Source organism: Manacus candei, unplaced genomic scaffold, assembly GCF_025592945.1.
Source record: "Manacus candei isolate 608988 ecotype Guabito, Panama unplaced genomic scaffold, ASM2559294v1 h1tg000174l, whole genome shotgun sequence".
NCBI classification, from domain to species: Eukaryota; Metazoa; Chordata; class Aves; order Passeriformes; family Pipridae; genus Manacus; species Manacus candei.
This window is the reverse complement of record NW_026138222.1, coordinates 228,508-252,236: the sequence shown is the minus strand read 5'-3', so window position 1 is coordinate 252,236 and position 23,729 is coordinate 228,508. Positions and strand designations below refer to the sequence as shown.

Below are 23,729 nucleotides of genomic sequence, written 5' to 3'. Positions count from 1 at the left end.
TCCAGTGGGAATGGCTGGATCCAGTGGGAATGGCTGGGTCCAGTGGGAATGGCTGGGTCCCACAGGGATGGCTGGGTCCAGTGGAAATGGATGGGTCCAATGGGAATGGCTGGGCCCCACGAAGATGGCTGGGTCCAGTGGGACCTGTGGGCTGTGGGTTGGAAGCCAGGCCTTGTCCCACGCTGTGCTGCCCTTCCAGCTGGATGTGGTGATCGCGGACCTGGATGGTGGGACCGTGAACGTTCCCGAGTGTGTCCACATCTCCCTGCTCCCCGAGCCCCTGCTCCAGCAGACCCGGGAAGCCCTTTCCATGGTAAGTACTGTGGCATTCCCTCCATCCCTGAGGTGCCAAAACCCTGGGAATGACACACGTGTCCAGGGAGCTGGGAACGGAGCTGGGGCTCCTCTGAGAGCAGGGTCCACTCCTTGGGCTCCTCCTGATCCTGTCACAGGGACCATTCCCAATCCCCATCCGATGGCCTCTGATGCACAGCAGTGCCAGAGAGCCTCCTCTGCCAAAGGTTTCTGGGAATGGGAAGGCTGGCTCCCAGCCCGTGGGCAGGAAGCAGCTGTGGCCCTGCAGCCCTTCTGGCTGTTCCTGTGTTCCCCCTGTGTGCCCAGGGCACTGTGCCCTGCCAGCGCTGCAGCTCCAGCTCCTCAGCCCGGGGCACCAGGGGGGAAGGTCTCCCTGGCAGAGCCGGAGGGGTCCCCCTTCCCTGGGAGCCCCACTCTGCCAGCAGTGCTTCCCAAGGAAGGGTCAGGCCGTGAGGCTTCCCATGCCTCATCCCTGGTGGTTTGTCTCCAAACCCCTCAGTGCTTCTCCAGGGGGACTGTGGGGTCTCTGGGGAACACTCCTTGGCTTTTCTGGCTGGGAAAGAAGCTGTGTGTGTTCCCTGGGCAGGTCCTGGACCCGGAGCTGGAGGTGGCTGATCTCGCCTTCCTCCCTTCCACCATTTCCGCCTCTTCCCTCAAGATGCAGGTGAGTGGAGCGGGGACCCCTCGTGGGGAGGCCATTCCTGATGGACACCCCATCTCCCAGGCACCATTCCAGGCCTGTCTCCATCTGGGTGTCACTGGCACTGCCCGGGCACTGAGGGCACTGCTCCGAGCCCTGGTTGGAGCCTGCAGTGCCCCTGGGTTCGTGGCTGGGCTGGAGGCAGACGTGGAATGTTTGGGCCCTTCAGCAAATCCTGGGGCTGTGAGAGCTCCTTCTCCTCCCTGTGCAGCAATCCAGGGGGCAGAGCAGTGAATCCAGGCTGCTGTGCCCCTTTTTCCCTGTAATCCCTACCGTGTTTCCTGCCCTGACCCAATGGCTTGATCCCCTCCCCTCGGCCCTGGGGGGAAACTCCTGCCCCGGGAGCCGCCTCATCCACACCCTGTCCCGCCTCGCCGTGGCCACTCCATGAGCAGGGGTCCTTCCCTTTCCCAGGACAAGGAGATCCGAGCCGTGTTCCTGCGCCTGTTTGCACAGCTGCTGCAGGGCTATCGCTGGTGCCTGCACATCATCCGCATCCACCCCGAGCCCGTCATCCGCTTCCACAAGGTGTGTGGGGGCCTGTGCCAGGGCCAGGGGCGAGATGAGTTGGGCTGTGACAGCTCAATCCAAAAAACAATTCCGGGTTTCCAGCCTGTGACCTCCCCGACATCCCTCCCGGGCCCACCTGCATCCCGTGTTTGTCCTTGAGCGTCCCGAGGGCTCCTGGATCGGGCAGCGCTTCCCTGGTCGTGCCCCGGAGTGCTCGGATGCTCCACGGCCATGTCCCTGCTCCTGCAGCCAGGGCAGCTCCGAGGCTCAGGGAGGAGGGAGCCCAGGCCTGGAGCTGGGGTTTTATTGAGACCTTGGCACTGGGGAGAGGCCCCCCTGGAATCCCGGGGGCAGTTCTGACCCCTCAGACAGGAGAGACCTGGAGGGGCTGGAGCGTGTGCAGGGAAGGGAAGGGAGCTGGGAAGGGTCTGGAGCAGCAGGAGGGGCTGAGGGAGCTGGGGGGGCTCATCCTGGAGCAAAGGAGGCTCAGGGGGGACCTTCTGGCTCTGCAAGTCCCTGCCAGGAGGGGGGAGCCGGGGGGGGTCGGGCTCTGCTGCCAGGGAACAAGGGCCAGGCCAAGGGGAAACGGCCTCAGGCTGGGCCAGGGGAGGGTCAGGTTGGGGCTGAGGAGGAATTTGTTGCTGGAAAGGGTGGTGAGGCCTTGGCAGGGGCTGCCCAGGGAGGTTTGGAGTGCCCAGCCCTGGAGGTGTCCCAGGGAGGCCTGGCCGTGGCACTCAGTGCTCTGGTCTGTTCCTGTACCCCTGAGTTCCTGTATCCCTGTGCTCATGTCCCTGTGTCCTTGTGTCCTGCCTCTGCACACTGAGGTGACACTGGTGCTCTTCCCTTGCCCCCCGTGTCCTGCTGCTGCAGGCCAGAGGTTCAGGTTTCCGTGCAAACCCTGTCCCCGTGCCCAGCTGGGACAGGGCAGGAGGTGGCACCGTCCCAGTGCCACCCGGGTGCGTGTCCTTGGCTCCGTGTCCCCCACTGACGGCACACGCTCTCCCCCTGCAGGCAGCGTTCCTGGGGCAGCGGGGGCTGACCGAGGACGATTTCCTGACCAAGGTGTTGGAGGGCATGGCCTTCGCCGGCTTCGTCACCGAGCGCGGGGCCCCGTACCGGCCCATCGACCTGTTCGACGAGGTGAGCGGGGCCCCTTCCCGGCCACCCCGCTGGGCCCTGCCTGCCCCGGAGCCCCGATGGCATCTGCTGGGACCCTGGGGGCACACAGGGCGTGGGAAGGGCTCCCCTCAGCTCCGCCTCATCCCCAGCTCGTGGCCTACGAGGTGAAGCGCATGCGGGCCGAGGAGGGGAACAAGCAGAAGATCCTGCGGCACATCAAGGAGCTGGCAGAGAAACTGTACAAAAATGTGAGTCCTGCAGCCCCCAGGGCAGGACTGGGAAGGTGATGGGAGGGTTCAGGGCAGGGAAACCCTGGCTGGGTCAGAGCTCTGGTCGCTCTCTCCTCCCTCCATAAGCTCTTGGGGCATGGTCCTCTCCCCCTCTGCACTGTGACCCTGGTGTGAGCTGCTCCCAGGAGAGGGACTCCCTGGTTTTATAGAATCTCAGGATCCCTGAGGTTGGAAAAGCCCTCCCAGCCCATGGATCCACCCTGGGCCCCATCCCCACCTTGTCCCCCAGCCCAGAGCACTGAGTGCCACGGCCAGGCCTTCCTGGGACACCTCCAGGGATGGGCACTCCAAACCTCCCTGGGCAGCCCCTGCCAAGGCCTCCCCACCCTTTCCAGCAACAAATTCCTCCTCAGCCCCAACCTGACCCTCCCCTGGCACAGCTTGACATGTCTAGTGGCACTTGGCCAGCACAGGTCACCTGCCCATGGCACCCTTGTCTGTCTGGGATGGAGCTCCTGAGCAGGGCTTGGCTCTCTGTCCATGGGGCTTGGGAGCAGATCCTGCTGGCACTGCAGGTTCCTGTAGAATCCAGCTGGGAGCAGTGGAGGTGGCTGAGGGACACCTCGCTGGGGCTCCTGTGCTGGCAGAGGACGTGCTGTGCCCTCAGGCCTGAAAGGAGCTGTCCTTGCCGTGGCAGGAGAACCCCTACCCCGCAGTGACCATGCACAAGGTGCAGAAGCCCACGGAAGGCTGTCACCTGCGGCTCCACCAGAAGCCCTTTCCCCGGCTGGACGAGGGCACGGTGCAGTGGATCATCGACCAGGCCACGGCCAAGCTGCAGACGGCCCCTCCGGCCGTGAAGGCCGAGAAGAAGTGCATGGTGCCATCAGGGCCCCCCATCGGTACGTGTGGGCACAGGAGGGACCCTCCTCGGCCTGTCCGAGGGGCCGTGGCAGCAAAACGTGGGGGAGCAGCAGCACCTCCTTAACTCCTGCCCCTCGGGCTGCTCAGAGCGCCCTGGGGCCTGTCAGCACCCTGAGGGGGCACACCCCGGGGTCTCTTGGAGCAGGGGGGGAACCATGTCCCCCCTGGGGGTGCAGGTCCTGCCCTGACTGGACCAACTGGATTCTCTTCCCAGCTGCCATCCTGGAGCGCAACGGCAACGCCCTGGCCAACAGCGCCCGGCGCCTGGAGGTGGTCAGGAACTGCATCTCCTACGTCTTCGAGAACAAGATGCTGGAGGCCAAAAAGGTGAGGGGGGTCCTGAGGCTGGGGGGAGGAGAGGGGTGGGTTGCTCTCCTCCGTGGCAGGGCGGGGAGGACGTTCCCTGCCCGTGTCCGGATCTTTGCTGGTCAGCTTATGTTCATGGAATCATGGAATCCTGTGAGGTTGGAAAAGCCCTCGGAGCCCATCGAGTCCAACCATCCCCCAGCTCTGCCAAGGCCACCACTAACCCATATCCCCAGGTGCCACATCCACAGGGCTTTGAAATCCCTCCAGGGATGGAGACTCCCCCTGCCTTGGGCTGGACAGCCCTTTCTGTGATGGAATTTTCCCCAGTATCCAACCTGACCCTCCCCTGGCCCAGCCTGAGGCCATTTCCTCTTGCCCTGTCCCTTGTTCCTGGGAGCAGAGCCCGACCCCCCCCTCAGTAATAGAACCGTGGAGTCACTGAGGTTGGAAAATCCCTCTGGGACCATCGAATCCGACCGTTCCCCAGCACTGCCAAGGCCACCCCTGCCCCATGTGGTGTTCCCCCCTGAGCCTGCCCGTGTCCCACAGCTGTTCCCGGCGGTGCTGCGTGCCATGAAGGGCCGGGCTGCCCGGCACTGCCTCACCCAGGAGCTCAACCTGCACGTGCAGCAGAACCGGGCGGTGCTGGACCACCAGCAGTTCGACTTCGTCATCCGCATGATGAACTGCTGCCTGCAGGTGGGACGGGGCTGGCAGGACCTGCTGCTCCCTCCTGGGAGCGGGGCCGGCCGTGGGAGTGGGGTCCTGGTCCTGGATCCCCCGTCACCCCCGCTCCCTTCCCCAGGACTGCACGGCCATGGACGAACACGGGATCGCCGCCGCGCTCCTGCCGCTGGTCACCGCCTTCTGCAGGGTGAGCTGCTCCGGGCCCCGCGGCCTCAGAGTCCCTGGGGAGGGCAGAGGCTGAGGGTGGAAGGGCAGGGAGCCAGGGGGTTGTCCTGTTGGGGCTTCTCAGAGCACAGCTCCTGCCCAGAACCTTCCAGCTCCTCACAGGCTCCCGGGGTGGCTGGAACACCTGCGGGAAGGGCGCTGCTCTGGAGTTCCAGCTTCATCTGTTGCTCTGGAATGCCAGCTTCATCTGTTGCTCTGGAGTTTCAGCTTCATCTGTTGCTCTGGAATTCCAGCTTCATCTATCCGTCGGGGCAGGCTGGGATGAGGTTCTACCTCCTGTAAAACAGTGGCATTGAGGGCTCTGGGTGGGCGCTGGGCAGGAGAAGAGTTTTCCAGGAATCCTGGAGGAGCTCTGGTGCAGACGTTCCCCCTGCCTGCCCAAGGACTGGGGGCTGTCCCAGCAGGTGGCTAGAGCAGGGATTGCCAGGGAGCAGAGCCTGGCACGAAGGCCACGTTTGTATGGACCTTTTCCACCTTCTCCCTCCGCAGAAGCTGAGCCCGGGCATCACACAGTTCGCCTACAGCTGCGTGCAGGAGCACGTGGTGTGGACCAACATCCAGTTCTGGGAGGCCATGTTCTACTGCGACGTGCAGAACCACATCCGGGCCCTCTACCTGGACAGCAACGAGGAGAACCACGCGGAGGAGGTGAGGAGACCGTGACCGAGTCCGGGGATGATGAGCAGCTCTTCACAGAGGTCTGCAAGCTGATCGTGGAATCATGGAATGGCTTGGGTGGGAAGGGACCTCAAAGCGCCTTCAGTCCCATGGGCAGGGACACCTTCCACTAGCCCAGGTTGCTCCAAGCCCCATCCAACCTGCCCTTGGACACTTCCAGGGATCCAGGGGCAGCCACAGATGCTCTGCGCTAGTTGCCTGTTCTGGGCAACCTGCTCAGATGAGGATCAGGGACCTCATCCTGGTTCTGGGAGATTCCTGTGGGAACAGTGGGGTGAAGGCGGGTGGATCTGTCCATGCCAACAACCAGCACCTCCTTCCAACCCCTTCAGGAGAGCACGGAGGAGCCCCAGGAAGCCAAGTCTGCCCTGGAGATCGCGTCGGAGCAGCTGCGGCTCTGGCCCACCATGAGCCGGGAGAAGCAGCAGGAGCTGATCCAGAAGGAGGAGAGCACCGTGTTCAGCCAGGCCATCCACTACGCCAACCGCATGAGCTACCTGCTCCTGCCCCTGGACACCAGCAAGAACCGGCTGCTCCGCAGCTCCGGCCTGGGGGACGTCGAGAGCGTCAGCAACAGCTTCGTCACCAACAGGTGAGGGGACATGCAGGGGACACCCGTGGTGGGGACGGCAGCTCCTGGGGCACCCCGGTCAGTCACTGCCCTCAGGACACGGGAGGTGTTCCTGCTCGCTGCAGGGAGGTTGGACCAGATGGACTTCAAAGGTCCCTTCCGACCCCAGCCATGCTGGGATCCCGGGATTCTGTCAGGATTGAGGCAGGTTGTGGTGCCCAGGGGGATTCTGGGAGTGGGAGCTCTCCTGTGTTCCTGTCAAGAGTGGGAGTTTTCCTAGATCCATACCAGGAGTGGAAGTTTTCCTAGATCCATACCAGGAGTGAGTTTTCCTAGATCCATACCAGGAGTGGGAGTTTTCCTAGGTCCATACCAGGAGTGGGAGTTTTCCTAGGTCCATACCAGGAGTGGGAAGTCTCCTGGATCCATATGAGGAGTGGGAGCTCTCCTGTGTTCCTATGAGGAGTGGGAGCTCTTCTGGGTCCATATCAGGAGTGGGAGCTTTCCTGTGTTCCTATCAGGAGTGGGAGCTGTCCTGGGTCTGTATCAGGAGTGGGAGCTGTCCTGGGTCTGTATCAGGAGTGGGAACTCTGCTGGAGCTCTCCTGCATTCCTACGAGGAGTGGGATCTCTTCTGGGATCCCACCAGGAGTGGAACCTCCCTGGAGCTGCTCCTGGCCCGGGTTGCAGCCAGGCAGGGCTGTTCCAGGCTGACCCTTCCCTGCTCCCTGGGCAGCATCGCCGGGAGCGTGGCCGAGAGCTACGACACCGAGAGCGGCTTCGAGGACGCCGAGAGCTCCGACGTGGCCAACTACGTGGTGAGGTTCATCAACCGCTTCGTGGACAAGGTGTGCACCGAGAGCGGCGTCACCAACGAGCACCTCAAGGGGCTGCACGTCATGATCCCAGGTGGGGACGCCGGGGGTGGGCACGGGGGTCCTGTGGGGGCAGCGGAGGGCACGGGGTGGGCAGGGCAGGCTCTGCTCCGGCCTCACCCCCTGCGTGTCACAGACATCGTGCAGATGCACATCGAGACCCTGGACGCCGTGCACAGGGAGAGCAAGAGGCTTCCTCCCATCCAGAAGGTATGGGGGGTCCCGCTGGGACGGGGCTGGAGCCGTGGGGGGCTGCAGAGACCCCCCTCCTGTGCTCCTCGGGGGCTGAACTCCCCGTTGTCCCCCCCCAGCCGAAGCTGCTGCGCCCCAACCTGCTGGTGGGGGAGGAGTGTGTGATGGAGGGGCTGCGCGTGTGCCTCATGCCCGACGGGCGCGAGGAGGCTGCCGGGGGCAGCATCGGGGGGCCACCCCTGCTCCCCGCCGAGGGAGCCATCTTCCTCACCACCTACAGGATCATCTTCAAGGGAACCCCCACCGACCCGCTGGGTGAGGGGCTGGGGCACCACGGCCTCGGGGGCAGCGGGGATCCCTGGGGGGCAGTGGGATGGCTGGGGATCCCTGGAGAGCAGTGGGATGGTCGGGGATCCCTGGGGAGCAGTGGGATGGTTGGGGATCCCTGGGGAGCAGTGGGAGGGTTGGGGATCCCTGGGGAGCAGCGGGAGGGTTGGGGATCCCTGGAGAGCAGTGGGATGGTCGGGGATCCCTGGGGAACAGCGGGATGGTCAGGGATCCCGGGGGAGCAGTGGGATGGTCGGGGATCCCTGGGGAGCAGCGGGATGGTTGGGGATCCCTGGAGAGCAGTGGGAGGGTTGGGGATCCCTGGGGAGCAGTGGGAGGGTTGGGGATCCCTGGGGAGCAGTGGGATGGTTGGGGATCCCTGGGGAACAGTGGGATGGTTGGGGATCCCTGGGGAACAGTGGGATGGTCGGGGATCCCTGGGGAGCAGTGGGATGGTCGGGGATCCCTGGGGAACAGTGAAGGGAGGACTTGTTGGTGATCCCTGGGGAGGAAGGGGCTGGTTGGGGATCCCTGGCAATGAGGGTCCTGGTTGGGGATCCCTAAAGAGGAAGGGTGTGGTTCGTGATCCCAGGGGAGGATGGGACTGGTTGGTGAACCCTGGGGAGCAGGAGGATGGTTGGTGATCCCTGGGGATGAGGGAGCTTGTTGGAGATCCTTAGGGAAGAGGGGGCTGGTTGGTGATCCTTAGGGAGCAGGTTGTTGATCCCTAAGGATGAGGGGGCTGGCTGTATCCATCCTGCCCTGTTTCCAGCTGCTGTGTCCTGGGGGACTCTGTGGCGGGCACAGCCACCGAGGGTGGCCCAGGGTGGCCCATCCCTGTCCGTGCCAAGGCAGGGACGAGCCTGACCCATTGCCATCCCTGTGTCCAGTGGGGGAGCAGGTGGTGATCCGGTCCTTCCCCATCGCCTCACTGACCAAAGAGAAGAAGATCAGTATCCAGGCCCAGGCGGATCCGTTCCTCCAGGAGGGACTGCAGCTGCGCTCGTGCACATTCCAGGTGAGACCCCGGGCTCTGGGGGGCTCTGGGGGGCTGTGGCTGCTCCCTGGCATTGCTGTGTCTCAGCTGGTGAGACCCGTGTGCCCAATGCCCACCACCTTGTCCCCCAGCCCAGAGCACCGAGTGCCATGTCCAGGCCTTCCTTGGACACCTCCAGGGGTGGGCACTCCAAACCTCCCTGGGCAGCCCCTGCCAAGAAGGTGTGAGGCATCCCCACATGGAGCTCCAGGAGGTGGTTCTGCCAAACCTTGTGCAGGTCCTGGGGGAGAGAAACACAGCAGGGAGAGATGTCATAGCAAATGGAGTTATTGGGCATTTTACATCTTTGGGACATGTGTAGAGGTGGAGCAATGCTGGGAGAGAGCTCCTGAATTTTCTGGCTGCTCCTGCCATGCTCAGAGCTGCCTTGACCAGTCACTGGGATACCCTGGAGCACCCAGGAGTCTCCAGGAGGAAAGGGAATGGGACAGAGTAACCAGCACGGAGGGTCAGGCGGGGCAGCCCCCCAGCCTGACCCGTGCCCGCCACACTCCCAATGGGATCCGAGCCCTGCCCCGATCCCTGGGAAGGGTGGGTGACCCCTGGCCTGCTCCCTGCCATCCCCAGCTGCTGAAGATCGCCTTCGACGAGGAGGTGGCTTCGGACAGCGCCGAGATCTTCCGGAAGCACCTGCACAAGCTGCGCTACCCCCAGCACGTGCGCGGCACCTTCGCCTTCACCGTGGGCCAGTCGCCCAAGCAGGCCATGCAGCCCAAGGCCAAGGAGAAGAACCCCTCGCTCAGGTACCTGTGCTGTGGGGACAGCCACGCCTGGGATGGGCCTGATCCTCTGGGACACCTCGGGGCTCCTCCTGGCCCTCCTCCAGCCCCCCCAGCTCAGCCACCAAACAGGGACCACTCGGGGAAATGGGGCACAGGGGCCTGAGCTGGACGTGGCTCCCTGAGCCCACCTTGCTCAGACCTGTCCTCACACAGGATTTCCCCATGTCCCCAAGTGCCACATCCACAGGGCTTGGAAATGCCTCCAGAATGGGGACTCCCCCTGCCCTGGGCAGCTGTTCCAGGGCTGGACAGCCCTTTCCATGAAGGAATTTTCCCAATATCCAACCTGACCCTTCCCTGGCACAGCTTGAGGCCATTTCCTCTTGTCCTGCCCCTTGTCCCCCGGGAGCAGAGCCCTTCCTGTCAGGGAGCTGTAGGGTGAAGAGCTGTAGGATGTCCCATGTCCTGCAGAGGATGGGTCACACTGGGACCCAGGAGTTTGCTGCACTGGCATCCCCAGCCCTGCTGAGGAGGCGTCCCATGGGAGAGGTTCCAGTGCGCTGGGTGACTTGGAAATATGATCCTGCAGTGCTGGGTGACTTGGGAACATGATCATGCAGTGCTGGGTGGCTCAGACACACAGTTCTGCAGTGCTGGGTGGCTCAGGGACACAGTGCTGGGTGACTTGGGGACACGGTGCTGCAGTGCTGGGTGACTTGGGGACACGGTGCTCCTGCTATGAGTGACTTGGGAATGCAGTGCTGCAGTGCTGGGTGACTTGAGGACATGGCCCTGCAGTGCTGGGTGACTCAGGGACACAGTGCTCCTGCACTGGGTGGCTCAGGGACGTGGTACTGCAGTGCTGGGTGACTTGGGACATGGTGCTGCGGTGCTGAGTGGCTCAGGGACATGGTCTGAAGTGTGGGGTGGCTCGGGGACACGGTCCTGCAGTGTGGGGTGGCTCGGGGACATGGTCCTGCAGTGTGGGGTGGCTCAGGGATGTGGTCCTGCAGTGCTGGGTGACTCAGCAGTGCAGTGCTCCTGCACTGAGTGACATGGGGACGTGGTGCTGCAGGGCTGGGTGGCTCAGGGGTGCAGTGCTGAGTGACCTGGGGACATGGTCCTGCAGTGCTGGGTGACCTGGGGACATGGTCCTGCAGTGCTGGGTGACCTGGGGACGTGGTCCTGCAGTGCTGGGTGACCTGGGGACGTGGTCCTGCAGTGCTGGGTGACCTGGGGACATGGTCCTGCAGTGCTGGGTGACCTGGGGACATGGTCCTGCAGCGCTGGGTGACCTGGGGACATGGTCCTGCAGTGCTGGGTGACCTGGGGACGTGGTCCTGCAGCGCTGGGTGACCTGGGGACGTGGTCCTGCAGTGCTGGGTGACCTGGGGACGTGGTCCTGCAGCGCTGGGTGACCTGGGGACATGGTCCTGCAGCGCTGGGTGACCTGGGGACATGGTCCTGCAGCGCTGGGTGACCTGGGGACATGGTCCTGCAGCGCTGGGTGGCCGCTCTCGCTGTGCCCTGTGCCCTAAGCGTGTCGGTGTTTGTGACAGCTCCCAGCAGGTGACCCATCTGTTCCAGGGCCTGGCAGGGGGGGTGCTGTCCCTCGGGCACCTCGGCCATCCCAGCACGTAAGCTGCCTCCGGCCTGGGCGGGCGCTTCCGAGGTGGCGGCTCCGGCTCAGCCCTCCCTGCTCCCAGGGCTCCCTGCCTGCTCTGCATGTGGCTGTCCCTCGGGAATGCCCTTTCCCAGGCTGCCGGGTGTGGGATCTCTCACCACCGCATCCTTCTGGTGCTCCCTGGCACTGCTGGGTCGCAGGAGCTGGGCCTGTACCACTGACTCCGGGGGTTTCCAGAGCTCTGGCCTGTGCCCTGTCTCAGAAGTTTGTCTGGGTTTGTGACGTGAGCTTTGTCACCCTTCCTAGTGCAATCCAGTGCCCCCACTGTCTACAAGTCTTGTCCCTCTGGTTAGGAAGCTCTCCCGTTCCCAGCCTCTGTTCCTGAGCTTGTTCCCAGGACAGTGTTCCTTCTCAGTCCTGAGGCTTTCCCTCCCTTGGCAGTTGTAGGGAGCATTGGGATTCCCTCACTGTCCACTTTGCAGAGCAAAACAAGGCACCTCCTGGTCTCCCTTTGGCCCCCACCTTGAGAGGAGGAAATCCCAGGAATCTTAGCAGCAGCGTGGCTCTTGTCCTGGGCTGGACAGGGCTCCTTCCCTGGCTGATGGATATCCCACATCCCCCGGGCTGGATGTGGCCCCTTCCCTGTATCCCACATCTCCTTTATTTCCCCCCCTTGGAGCCCAGGACTCACCGAGATGGTGACGAGGCCGAGGTCCTGTGTGTGGTGAGGCCATTCCTGCCTTCAGGAATTCCTGCCCTCTGGAGCTCTGTGGGGCAGAGCCTGTTCTGACCACACAGCCCAATCCCCGTGGGTTTGGCAGCTCTCCCTTCCCGAATTTCCCAAAGTGCCTCAGGAGCACCTGAGCCCAGCTTTGCTCTCCCTGTTCCTGCTGTGCCATCAAGGTCACCAGCCCAGGGAGGAGCAGCCCTGCACCCGGGATGGGCTGGCAGGGACCCCCTGCTCCCTGTGGTGGGTCCCCAGGTCCCTGCTGTGGATCCCCTGATCCCAGCAGCAGATCCCCTGGTTCCTGCCATGGATTCCTGATCCAAGTGGTGGGTCCCCAGGTCCCTACTGTGGATCCCCTGATCCCAGCAGCAGATCCCCTGGTTCCTGCCATGGATCCCCAGGTCCCTGCTGTGGATCCCCTGATCCCAGCAGCAGATCCCCTGGTTCCTGCCATGGATCCCCTGGTCCCTGCTGTGGATCCCCTGATCCCAGCAGCAGATCCTCTGGTTCCTGCCATGGATCCCCTGGTCCCTGTGGCAGATTCCCTGGCCACTGTGGTGGTTTTCCTGGTCCCTGTCATCAATCCCCTGGACCCTACCATTGATCCCATGATCCCAGCAGCAGATCCCCTGGCGATGGATCCTGACCCCTGCAGTGGATTCCGTGGCCCCTGTGGCAGATCCCCTGTCCCTGCCATGAGCTGGAGCCCTCTTCCTCTGGGATGAGCCGTGGTGGCTCCGATGTGGAGGACACTGTTAGTGCTGGGATGAGGCCGGGTCCCCTCGGATCCAGGGGGGCTCTGCCCCCGCCCTGGTGCCCCCAGGGCCGAGGTGCTGGCAGGTGACACGTCCCCTCCCACGTGACAGTGACTGAGCGGGGCCGGGGCTGCTCCTGTCGCTGCTTTGCTGGGTGACAGTGTTGTCTCTGACCCTCTGGGCTCCTCTGGCCGCGCTGGCTCTGGTCACACCCGGGCAGGAGGTGTCACCAGGCCCTGTCTGGTTTCCCAGGACGCTCTCCAAGAACCTGGTGAAGAACGCCAAGAAGACCATCGGCCGGCAGTACGTGACGCGCAAGAAGTACACGCCGCCCGCCTGGGAGCAGCGCGGCAGCCAGCACTTCCCTGAGGACAACGAGGACGAGATCTCAGGTGGGGAACGCCCCGGGCAGGGATGGGACCATCGCCCACCGGGGAGAAGCCCCTTGTTCCGAGGGGAGCAGGGTGGGAGCATCCCCAGTGCAGAGCACTGCCCCCATGGGCCCCTCTCCCCGTTCCTGACAGCCCCAGCTCTTGGCTGCTGGTGGTGCCCAGTCAGAGCTCAACCTGCTTCCAACAGAGGGAGGAGGGAGGTCTTTGGGCAGTGCCCTCAGCTCCTCAGGTGGAAAATCATGGATTTGAGGTGCAGGAGGGCAGGTGAGGGTGGACAGAAGAGCTGGACTGGTTTAGGAGTAGCAAGAGACTGGAAGGGACAGGAGCCCTGTGTGTGGAAGTTTAGAACCTTCCAGGTGGGAAGCCTGGAGGAGGTGTGGTGGATGGGATTTAGGGTTTCCATGGGGGATCCAGTCCCAGTTCTACCCAGTGCTCTGGTTTCAGGTGAGGGAGCCAGGAGGCAGCTCCATCCCTGTCCTGCCCCTGCGGGTTCGGAGATGCCTCCATCCCATCCCATCCCATCCCATTCCACCCCATCCCATCCCATCCCATCCCACCCCATCCCATCCCATCCCATTCCATCCCATCCCACCCCATCCCATCCCACCCCATCCCATCCCATCCCACCCCACCCCACCCCATCCCACCCCATCCCTCTCCTCCACGGTGGGACACCGTGTGTCCGTGCCGAGCGTGTCCCCAGACCCCAACTTGTCCCCGCAGTGTCCGAAGACATGGACAGAAGCACTTTGACCCCCAGCACCACCATGAGGCCCTCGGACAAGATGACCAACGCGCACGTGGTGGAGCGCGCCTGCTGCCGGGACTACCAGCGGCTGGGGCTGGGCACGCTGAGCAGCAGCCTGACCCGCTCCAAGAACGAGCCCTTCCGCATCTCCACCGTCAACCGCATGTATGCCATCTGCCGCAGGTGAGCCGGGCCCGGGGGTCCCGCCTGCCCCGGGGGGTCCTACCCACCCTGGGGGGTCCTGCCCTCCCCGGGGACCCCGCTGAGCCCCGGGGGGTCCCACTGAGCCCCGAGGGGTCCCACTGAGCCCCGCTGTGTCCCACAGCTACCCCGGGCTGCTCATCGTGCCGCAGAGCATCCCGGACAACACCATCCAGCGCATCTCCCGCTGCTACCGGCAGAACCGCTTCCCGGTGGTGTGCTGGAGGAACTCCCGCACCAAGGCCGTGCTGCTCCGCTCGGGGGGGCTCCACGGCAAGGGCGTCGTCGGCCTCTTCAAGTCCCAGAACGCCCCGACCGCAGGTGCCCGTCCCCCCGCCCCGGGAACGCGGGGGCTGCGGGGCCCCCCCGGGCTCTGGGGTGGTCACGCTCGGGGGTCTCCCCATCCAGGTCCCTCCCAGACGGATTCCACGAGTCTGGAGCAGGAGAAGTACCTGCAGGCCGTGATCAATTCCATGCCCCACTATTCCGATGCCAGCGGGCGCAACACGCTCAGCGGGTTCACCTCGGCACACATGAGCAGTGCAGGTGAGGGAGGGGGGCACAGAGAGGGGTGAGGGGATGCAGGTGGGCTCCTACCAGCCCTGGGTCCTGCTGTACATCCCAAGTGACCTGCTCTCCCAGGCTCTGGCATCCAAGGAGGCAGCAGAGCCTCTCCAGAGCTCCCAACTCCAGCTGGATCCCCGTGGCTGGTGGTGGGGTTGGGTTTTGGGACCCCTGGTGAACACTGGGAGCCCTGATTTTGGGAGATGCAGTGGCATGTGGGCACATGGACCTGTGAGCACCAAGAGCCCCGGGGAGTTTGGGAGACCCAATGTCCCCGGATCTGTGAGCACTGGGAGCCCTCAGTGCACTCTCTGGAGCTCCAAACTCCAGCTGGGACTCCATGGCCGGTGGTGGGGATGGGTGCTTGGGATGGGTGCTTCGGGCACTGGGAGCCCCGAGGGATTTGGGAGCCCCGGTGTCCCTGGAGCTGCAAGCACTGGGAGCCCCAGCCTGGGCTGGGATCCAGGCACTCGCCGGGGCCGGCGGGGACAGACCCTTCCAGCCGGGATGTCGGCACCGTGTGCCCCCCACGCACACGGCTGGGGTCTGTCCGGGGACCCCCGGTAAGTCCGGGCACACCTTGATGCCCCACCAGTCGGCCCTTCCCAGTCGGCCCTTCCCTGCAGGACAGAGCTCCCCCCACCGCCCTGCTCCAGCACCGACCGTCCTGTCCCAGCCATTCCATCCCGTCCCAGCCATTCCATCCCGTCCCAGCCATTCCACCCATCATCGCTTCAAGGGGGGTGTGGGGAGCTGGGAGGGTTCTCTGAGCCAGGGGGGATAAAGGACATCCCGACAGCCCCTCCGAGGCCCCTCCCCGGCGGGAGGACGTGCCCGGAGGAGGGGGCTCAGCCAGCGCTGGGGGGGCACAGTGACCTGGCAGGGCAGGGGCTGGGACAGGGTGATCCCCCACCCGGGGGGCAGGGCCGGGTCGAGCCCCCTCCCACACGGCCGCACCAGGCGCCTCTTGGCCGTGGCTCCAGCTGGACGGTGTTTCCCACACGCTGGGCTCTGGCTCCTGGCTCCGGGTGCGCGGTGCTTCCCTGGCTCGGGGGGACGGTGCTTCCCTGGCTCGGGGGGGACGGTGCTTCCCTGGCTCGGGGGGTCGGTGCTTCCCTGGCTCGGGGGGACGGTGCTTCCCGCGCACTGGGCTCCGCATCCCGGCCCCGGGGGCTCCGCTTGCTGCCGCTTTCTCTGAGCCCCTTCCCCTCCCTCGGAGCAGCCGAGGGGAGGCCGGGAGGGCCCTCGGGAGCTGACGTTCTCTTGGTGCTGCAGATTTCTCCGACAAGAGGCAGCAGCCTAAGCTGGGATCGCTCATGAAGCAGGTGATGGGAGGGAAGGACGAAGGGCCTGGGACTTTTAGCCGCGGAGGTGAGGACGTGTGGGGGGTCGCTGCCTCGGGGGGCCTCGCCGAGACCCCCGGTCCGGGCAGCTCTCGTAGAGTAGACGCTCCCCGAGCCGAGCAGCCGCTTCTGCTCCGCGGGGCGGCCGCAGGGAGGGGGGGAGGGACCCGCCGCACCCCCGGCGCCATCGCCTCCATCCCACCCGCTGTCCATCCTCCGCCCCCGTCCCTCGCTGAGCTCGCTTTGTCCTGTGCCCCCAGGGCTGGGTCACAGAGCCCGGGTCATCACCCTGTCCACCCCCAAGTGCGCGTCGCCGAAGGGCCGCGAGACGCCCCGAGGTACGAAAGCGCGGCCGCCCGACCTGCCTGGGCACCCACTGACCCACTGACCCCCCTCTGCCACCCCTCACACCACTAATGCCCCAGTAACCCCCCTCAGTCCCCACGCCTGCTCCGAGCGTGCCACGGGCACAGGTAAGTACCGGGCAGCCTCGCCAGGTTTGCTTTGGGCTCCTCGTGCCGCTGCGGGTGCCGGGTGGCGGTGCCAGGGCCGGGTGCGGTGCCAGGGCTGGGTGGCGGTGCCAGGGCCGGGTGCCGGTGGCACGGCCGGGGTGCAGGTGGCGGGTCCCGGCGATGCCAGAGCGCGGTTTGGCAATGCCAGTGTTGGGACGTGGAGCAGCCGGGGTCAGACTCCAAATCCAGCGGGCAGGAATTCCTGCAGCACCCAGCAGGGAGCAGGAGCCAAAGCAAACCTGGTGCCCAGCACGTCCCCGGCATGTGCTCCCAGGGCTGGGCTGGGGGGCGCAGCACTCGGCCCCCCCGCTCGCCCTGTGGCCCCCCGGCTGGGGGTGAGCCCCGGACCCGCATCCCGACCCGTGCCGTGGCTCCCGCAGGGAAGTGGGGCAGCATCCGGGCCAGCGGCCGCATGAGCAGCTACGCCCTGAACGTGGAGATCGGGTCCCGCCTGGCCGGGAAGGACCTGCTGGGGGCCCAGCACAACGGGACCCCCGCCGAGACCACCTTCCTGCGGCAGCACCGCGCCTCCCTCTACATCATCGGCGACAAGTCCCAGCTGAAGGTGACCCCACCCCCGGCACGGCCCGCGGGGCACAGGGCTGGGGAAAGGAACGGAGCTGGGAAGGGGCTGGAGCAGCAGGAGGGGCTGAGGGAGCTGGGGGGGCTCATCCTGGAGCAAAGGAGGCTCAAGGGGACCTTCTGGCTCTGCAAGTCCCTGCCAGGAGGGGGGAGCCGGGGGGGAGTCAAGCTCTTTTCTCAAAAAACAAGTAACAGGATCAGAGGAAACGGCCTCAAGCTGTGCCAGGGGAGGGTCAGGTTGGATGTTGGGGAAAATTCCTTCTGGAAAGGGCTGTCCAGCCCTGGCTCAGCTGCCCAGGGCAGGAGGGAGTCCCCAACCCTGGAGGGATTTCCAAGCTGTATGGATGTGGCACTTGGGGACACGGGGCAGGGGTGGCCTTGGCAGTGTTGGGGGAGGGTTGGAGTTGGTGATCTCAGAGGGCTTTTCCAACCTCAGCGATTCCGTGATCCTGAGGGTGGTGGTGGCTCTGCCGGGGGTGTCCCTCAGGACATCCTGACTCTCTGCTCCCCCAGGGGGTGAAGCCAGACCCGCTGCAGCACTGGGAGGTGGTTCCCATCGAGGTGTTCGACGTGCGGCAGGTCAAGGCCAGCTTCAAGAAGCTGATGAAGGCCTGTGTGCCCGGCTGCCCCTCCAGCGACCCCAGCGTGGCCTACCTGCGCTCCCTGGAGGAGTCGGAGTGGCTCTCCCAGGTCAGGGTCACACACAGCCCTGGGTCCTGTCCCCCCCTTTGCCCTTGGGCTCCTGTGCTCTGCCCTTCCAGCCACCCGAGGACAGGGGTCCCGGTGCCCTGCCCAGAGCACCCCTGGGACACGGAGTGGGGGTCACAGCTTGGTGTGAGGGACGGGGATGGAACAATCCAGAGCTCTGCTCCGTGGTGCTGGACGTGGGCACTGCAGGTCTGGGGCAGCTGCTGGATGGGGAAGCCAGACAGGACCCCCAGGAAACGCCCCTCTGGAGGGGCTGGGACGAGGCAGTGCCAGCGGTGACTGGGGTCACCGGGTGGCAGCTGCCTGGTGAGACTGGTCCCAGAGTGAGCTGTGGGAGGGGTCCCACTCTGGCTGCTGGGGGGAGTGAGGGTCTCCTGGCTCTGCTGCCACTGCCGTGTCCGAGTGTGGGGCTGTGGCCCTGTGTGACTCCTGAGTGTAGTCTTGCCTGGGAGAAGGGGACAGTGCCCCAGCAGCCAGCACAGGAGTTCCCTGCACCCTCCCAACTCCTGGCCCTGCCCTTGGCAGATCCACAAGATCCTGCAGATCTCTGTGCTGGTGGTGGAGCTGCTGGACACGGGCTCCTCCGTGCTGGTCAGTCTGGAGGACGGCTGGGACATCACCACGCAGGTGAGAGCCCACCAGGGCCTGAGGTGACCATGGGCCCCCCAGCAGTGCCTGGAGCCCCCTGTCCCTGTCCCTGTCCCTGTCCCCGCAGGTGGTGTCACTGGTGCAGCTCCTCTCGGACCGGTACTACCGGACGCTGGAGGGGTTCCGGCTGCTGGTGGAGAAGGAGTGGCTTTCCTTCGGCCACCGCTTCAGCCACCGCGGTGCCCAGACCCTGGCGGGGCAGAGCAGCGGCTTCGCCCCCATCTTCCTGCAGTTCCTGGACTGTGTGCACCAGGTGAGCCCCGGGAGCTGTGCCAGGGGGCCCCCGGGCACCCACCGGGACCCCCAAACATCGGGAGCACTCCAGGGGCAGTGGGAGGGGCCCGGAGCTCCGTGTGGTTTGGGGTTTGGGGGTCCCACCTCGCCGCTCCCCACAGATCCACCTGCAGTTCCCCATGGAGTTCGAGTTCAGCCAGTACTACCTGAAGTTCCTCAGCTACCACTACATTTCCAACCGATTCCGGACATTCCTGCTGGACTCGGACTACGAGCGGATCGAGCTGGGTGAGGGCACCGTGCGGGGCCCACGGGGGGGCACCCAGACCCCCACCCCAAATAACACCCCTTCCGCCCTCCGTGCCCCCCAGGGCTCCTGTATGAGGAGAAGGGCGAGAGGAAGAGCCAGCAGGTCCACAAATCCATCTGGGATTACATCGACCGGATCAACAGGAAAACTCCCGTGTTCTTCAACTACATGTTTGCTCCCGAGGATGGGGAGGTGAGAGCTCCTGTCCTGGGGCATCCGGGGGGCTTGGATGGGGTCTCCTCCCTGCTAGAGTGGCTGGAGTTGGTGTTTGCCCACCAGGGAAGGGACCTTAAAGCCCATCCAGTGCCACCCCTGCCATGGGCAGGGACACCTTCCACCAGCCCAGATTGCTCCAAGCCCCGTCCAGCCTGGCCTTGGACACTTCCAGGGATCCAGGGGCAGCCACAGCTTCTCTGGGCAACCTGGGCCAGTCCCTCCCCACCCTCCCAACCAGCAATTCCTTCCCAACATTCCATCTAACCCTGCCCTCTGGCAGTGGGAAGCCATTCCCTGTGTCCTGTCCCTCCATGCCTTGTCCCCAGTCCCTCTCCAGCTCTCCTGGAGCCCCTTTAGGCCCTGCCAGGGGCTCTCAGCTCTCCCTGAGCATTCTCTTCTCCAGGCTGGACACCCCAAATCTCCACGTGGACACATTGTCCCCTCAGCCTGGCTGGGAATGTCCTTCCTGATCCCAACCCTGCCCGTTCCACAGGTGCTGAGGCCGTACAGCAACATTTCCAACCTGAAGGTGTGGGATTACTACACGGAGGAGACGCTGTCCGAGGGCCCCTCCTACGACTGGGAGCTGACGCAGGGGCAGCCGGAGCACGTGGAGGAGCCGGACCGGCAGGACACCGGAGCCCCCCAGAGCAAGCGCAGGATCATCTGGCCCTGCTACGACAACCGGAGCCGCGTGGAGCCCGACGCCATCTCCAGACTGCTGCAGGTCAGGGCTCGGGGGGGACACACAGGGACACACAGGGACACACAGGGACACGGTTCTGGCAGGGCTGGGCTCGGTTGTGTCCCCGGGATGGGGACAGCGGTGCCAGGGATCTTGTCCCCAACGGGGCTGATGCCCAAATCCCCCACAGGAGCTGCACAACCTGAAGACGGAGCTGGGGCACGTCCAGGAGCGCTGGAAGGAGACGTGGGACGGGGTGAAAGCGTCGCAGAGAACTGAGGCACGGCAGGAGGGCAGCAGGGTAGGTGGGGGTGTGACAGGGCTGTGACAGAGGCTGTACGGGGGGGGGGTGTGACAGAGGGTGTGACAGGGCTGTGACAGAGGCTGTACTGAGGGGTGTGACAGAGGGTGTGACAGGGCTCTGGCATGGGCTGGAGAATAGGAGTGGCTTTACCCACAGGTGCCCTGAGCAAAGGACTGTTTGCTCCCGAACCCCAGGGCCAGGGAGGGGTCTCTGTGCTGGGTACTCAGTGCTGGGTTCTGGTTCTGGGTGCTGGTGCTGGATGCTGGTGCTGGTTTGGGTGCTGGTGCTGTTCTGGGTGCTGGTTTGGGTGCTGGTTTGGGTGCTGGTGCTGTTCTGGGTGCTGGTTTGGGTGCTGGTTTGGGTGCTGGTGCTGTTCTGGGTGCTGGTTTGGGTGCTGGTGCTGTTCTGGGTGCTGGTTTGGTTGCTGGTTTGGGTGCTGGTGCTCAGCCCCACGCTGGGGCTCCCGGGGGTCACGGCCCCCTCCCCGTCACGCCGTTCCCTCTGTTGCAGACCCCCAGCTCCCTCCTGATGTCCTCGGGGCTGTCCCACCACCGGCGCTCGCTGGGCGTGTACCTGCAGGAGAGCGGGGTGGGCTCCACCCTCAACCTCAGCCTGGACAGCGACACCAGCAGCACCTCCACCCCGTCCAGCGGGAAGCCGGGCGGGCGCCGCAGCACCTCCACCCTCTACAGCCAGTTCCAGACCTCCGAGAGCGAGAACAGGCAGGGGGGGCTCGGGGGGCTGGGGGGACCCCTCCCTGGGGGGTGAAGTGCTGCAGGGCACAACTCTCCATGGGTTCCCGTCCCTGATCCCTGTTCCCGGGGTGCCTTCCCACCCACAGGTCCTACGAGGGCTCCCTGTACAAGAAAGGCGCCTTCATGAAGCCGTGGAAGCCTCGCTGGTTCGTGCTGGATAAAACCAAACATCAGGTACTGGGGGACGGGGGGGCCCCGGGGTCTGTCCTGTCCCTCCATCCCATCCATCCCTCCCATCCCAAACCCTGACAGGCGCATCCTCTCTCCCACAGCTCCGGTACTACGACAGCCGGATGGACACGGAGTGCAAAGGGGTCATCGACCTGGCCGAGGTGGAGTCCATCACCCCGGGGACCCCCACCATGGGGGCCCCCAAGACAGTGGATGAGAAAGCCTTCTTTGATGTGAGTGTGCAACCACGGCCCCACCAGACACTCCAGGCTGTGGTGCCATCAGGAAGGTGGTGGGGATGAAAAAATCAGGTTGGAATAGGGCTGTGGTCAGTGGGAGTGGCTGAGAGCAGCATCACTGCTCAAGTGGAGCTGAATAACCCAGGCTTAGCAGTTAACTGGGCCCCTGAGGCCACAGGCAGGGAGCAGATCCCAGGGGAGGCTGCCCAGGCCGTGCCCCGGGATGGTGGGAGGGCAGAGCGGGCTGAGGGGCCCCGCCTGGCTCAGCTCCCGGCCCCGCTCACCCCCCCCCTCTGTCCCGCAGCTGAAGACGACAAAACGAGTTTACAATTTCTGCGCCCAGGACGTGCAGTTGGCCCAGCAGTGGATCGACCGCATCCAGAGCTGCCTGTCGGACGCGTGAGCGGCCCCGCGGAGCCGCAATTCCAGGCACGGCTGCCGGCCCCGAGCCGGGAGCAGAGGCAGCGCCGGGCTCTGCCTGAGCCTGGGACTGAGGAGAGGAGGGGATGGCCTTCCTCCCGCCCGCCCCGGGCAGGGCGGGGCCGTTTCCCGGGGGTAGGACGGCGCAGGGAGGGATTCCTAAGGCATCCCTCGCGTTGGAGCGGGCGGGGGTCCCGGCCCCACCCGGCCCTGTCTGAGCCCTGCCGTGACTCCGTGTCCTCCGTGTGCCCGAGCCCCATCCCGCGCCCTGGGCAGGGGGTCCTGGCCCCGCGCCCCCACCCCCCACTGCTGGAGGAGCAGGAGCTGCCCCTCATCCTGCCACCACTTGCATGTCCTGCCAGAGCCCCCGGAACCTGCCCTGCTCCTCCCACCGGGAGCGTGTCCTGGGCTCCGCTCCCGTCCCCGGGGATGTGCAGCGCAGGGGATGGCGGAGGGGACACAGCGGAGCCCTGGGACCATCCTGTGTCCCAGCCCCGGAGCCCCCGCGCTCCCAGCCCAGGATCGGGAGTGCTGGGATGCTGCAGGCGCCGTGTCCCGGAGGGGACGTGGCCGTGGCCGTGGCCGGAGCCCCCTCGGGCTGTGCCGGGGTCCCTGTGCTGGCTGGGACAGTCTCTACCTCCACGGCCAGACCGGCTGTCCCGGGGGGGCACGTTCCCTGGGGGAGGTGCCAAATGCTGGAGCCTCCTGGGTGCCCCTCTGACCCCTCGTGTCGGGGGGACCAGCCCAGCCCCCTCCCCAGGATGAGGGTCCCCTCCGGGCGGTGGCGATGACAGGGCTGGCACAGGCCGGGACAGTGGCCCCGCAGGTGCCACCCGGTCTCTTTGCACAGGTCACCCCCCAGAACCCCCTGTGTGAAGGGGGGGCAGCACCAGGAGGGCACCACACACGCTGAGCTCTCCTCCCCCCACCCCAGGGCTGTCCCCTGCCCCGAAGCCCCCCACGTTCCCCCTCTGTGCTCTGCCTGGGGGGCTTGGCTGGAGCCCCCGGCCCCCCGGAGGGCAGGTCCGTGTCCCCCCCGCCCCTCCCCGCTTGCTGCCGTGTCAGTGAGGGGGACCCTCGGTACAGACCCTGCTCCTGCAGCCCCCCCCACTGGTGTGAACTGGGGGGTTCAGCCCCAGCCCAGGGGCCGTGGGGGGAGCCCGACCCGGCACCGTGTGGTCTCTCTGGCCCCGCTGCCCCCCGGGACCCCCCCGGCGCCCCCAGACTGCCCCCCCACCCCCCGTGTTGTTTTTAAAGCCCCTTTCCCCGTGCAGAGCCCCTTGTACAGTCCCCGTTCACTGCCCCAGCCCGGCTGTGCAGGTGTAACACGGAGGTTTGTAACTTACCTGAGCAGTTGTAGATTATTGAAGTTTCTGTACATTGTGTCAAACATGCAGAGTCCTTGTATTGTATTTGTGCCTAGAGGAAAAGGTTATTCTATAAAGAGAAAACTAACGGAATTTAATAAAAAAATTAATATGACAGAGGCCCTTTTGTCCCTCTGAGCCTCCGGAACTGGGAAAACACCACGGCAGACACGGGATCCAGGCTGAGCTCCTGCCCTCGGGATTCACTGTCCTGTGTCCTGGGACAGAGCTCAGGGAGGGATCCTGGCACAGCACGGGACACAGGGACAGACCTTTGTCCTGTGCTGGATCCACTCTGTCCCTCCTGCCACCCCTCAGACCTGCCAGGAGGGGGGAGCCGGGGGGGGTCGGGCTCTGCTGCCAGGGAACAAGGGACAGGCCAAGGGGAAACGGCCTCAGGCTGGGCCAGGGGAGGGTCAGGTTGGGGCTGAGGAGGAATTTGTTGCTGGAAAGGGTGGGGAGGCCTTGGCAGGGGCTGCCCAGGGAGGTTTGGAGTGCCCATCCCTGGAGGTGTCCCAGGAAGGCCTGGCCGTGGCACTCAGTGCTCTGGGCTGGGGACAAGGTGGGCATGGCGCACAGGGGGGATCCATGGGCTGGGAGGGCTTTTCCAATCTCAGGGATCCTGGGATTCTGGGATTTGCCCCTCTCTGAGGGACTGGGCTGACGAGCCCCTGTTGGTGTCACCAAGGCTCAGCTGTGCTGGGTCCCTGCCTGGGCTCAGGACCTGCAGCAGAACCACCTCCCAGGAAAAGAGAAATTCAGGTTGGGCACTGGGGAAACTCCT

General features: G+C 65.2%; 1 protein-coding gene across 4 annotated transcripts in view; it reads left to right on the top strand.

Annotated features, from left to right (window-relative positions):
* The window catches only part of SBF1 (SET binding factor 1), a 62,685-nt gene extending 39,625 nt beyond the window's left edge, over positions 1 to 23,060 (top strand). Inside the window, exons 9-42 of one of the 4 annotated variants that reach the window (XM_051773637.1) lie at positions 200 to 313; positions 902 to 979; positions 1,430 to 1,543; positions 2,537 to 2,665; positions 2,794 to 2,892; positions 3,572 to 3,776; positions 4,013 to 4,125; positions 4,657 to 4,806; positions 4,913 to 4,981; positions 5,509 to 5,667; positions 6,030 to 6,289; positions 7,004 to 7,176; positions 7,279 to 7,352; positions 7,454 to 7,649; positions 8,552 to 8,679; positions 9,286 to 9,461; positions 12,799 to 12,938; positions 13,662 to 13,869; positions 14,012 to 14,208; positions 14,296 to 14,433; positions 15,727 to 15,822; positions 16,055 to 16,132; positions 16,687 to 16,871; positions 17,402 to 17,578; positions 18,122 to 18,223; positions 18,312 to 18,497; positions 18,640 to 18,766; positions 18,850 to 18,980; positions 19,498 to 19,731; positions 19,880 to 19,990; positions 20,504 to 20,715; positions 20,835 to 20,922; positions 21,021 to 21,152; positions 21,463 to 23,060. In XM_051773637.1, coding sequence (XP_051629597.1) covers positions 200 to 313; positions 902 to 979; positions 1,430 to 1,543; positions 2,537 to 2,665; positions 2,794 to 2,892; positions 3,572 to 3,776; positions 4,013 to 4,125; positions 4,657 to 4,806; positions 4,913 to 4,981; positions 5,509 to 5,667; positions 6,030 to 6,289; positions 7,004 to 7,176; positions 7,279 to 7,352; positions 7,454 to 7,649; positions 8,552 to 8,679; positions 9,286 to 9,461; positions 12,799 to 12,938; positions 13,662 to 13,869; positions 14,012 to 14,208; positions 14,296 to 14,433; positions 15,727 to 15,822; positions 16,055 to 16,132; positions 16,687 to 16,871; positions 17,402 to 17,578; positions 18,122 to 18,223; positions 18,312 to 18,497; positions 18,640 to 18,766; positions 18,850 to 18,980; positions 19,498 to 19,731; positions 19,880 to 19,990; positions 20,504 to 20,715; positions 20,835 to 20,922; positions 21,021 to 21,152; positions 21,463 to 21,561 — 4,878 coding nt within the window. In that variant the 3' untranslated portion in view covers positions 21,562 to 23,060. The remainder of the gene's footprint in view (positions 1 to 199; positions 314 to 901; positions 980 to 1,429; positions 1,544 to 2,536; positions 2,666 to 2,793; positions 2,893 to 3,571; positions 3,777 to 4,012; positions 4,126 to 4,656; positions 4,807 to 4,912; positions 4,982 to 5,508; positions 5,668 to 6,029; positions 6,290 to 7,003; positions 7,177 to 7,278; positions 7,353 to 7,453; positions 7,650 to 8,551; positions 8,680 to 9,285; positions 9,462 to 12,798; positions 12,939 to 13,661; positions 13,870 to 14,011; positions 14,209 to 14,295; positions 14,434 to 15,726; positions 15,823 to 16,054; positions 16,133 to 16,686; positions 16,872 to 17,401; positions 17,579 to 18,121; positions 18,224 to 18,311; positions 18,498 to 18,639; positions 18,767 to 18,849; positions 18,981 to 19,497; positions 19,732 to 19,879; positions 19,991 to 20,503; positions 20,716 to 20,834; positions 20,923 to 21,020; positions 21,153 to 21,462) is intronic. The other 3 variants (XM_051773639.1, XM_051773638.1, XM_051773640.1) reach the window with 3 other exon arrangements.
* Positions 23,061 to 23,729: the final 669 nt, after the last annotated feature.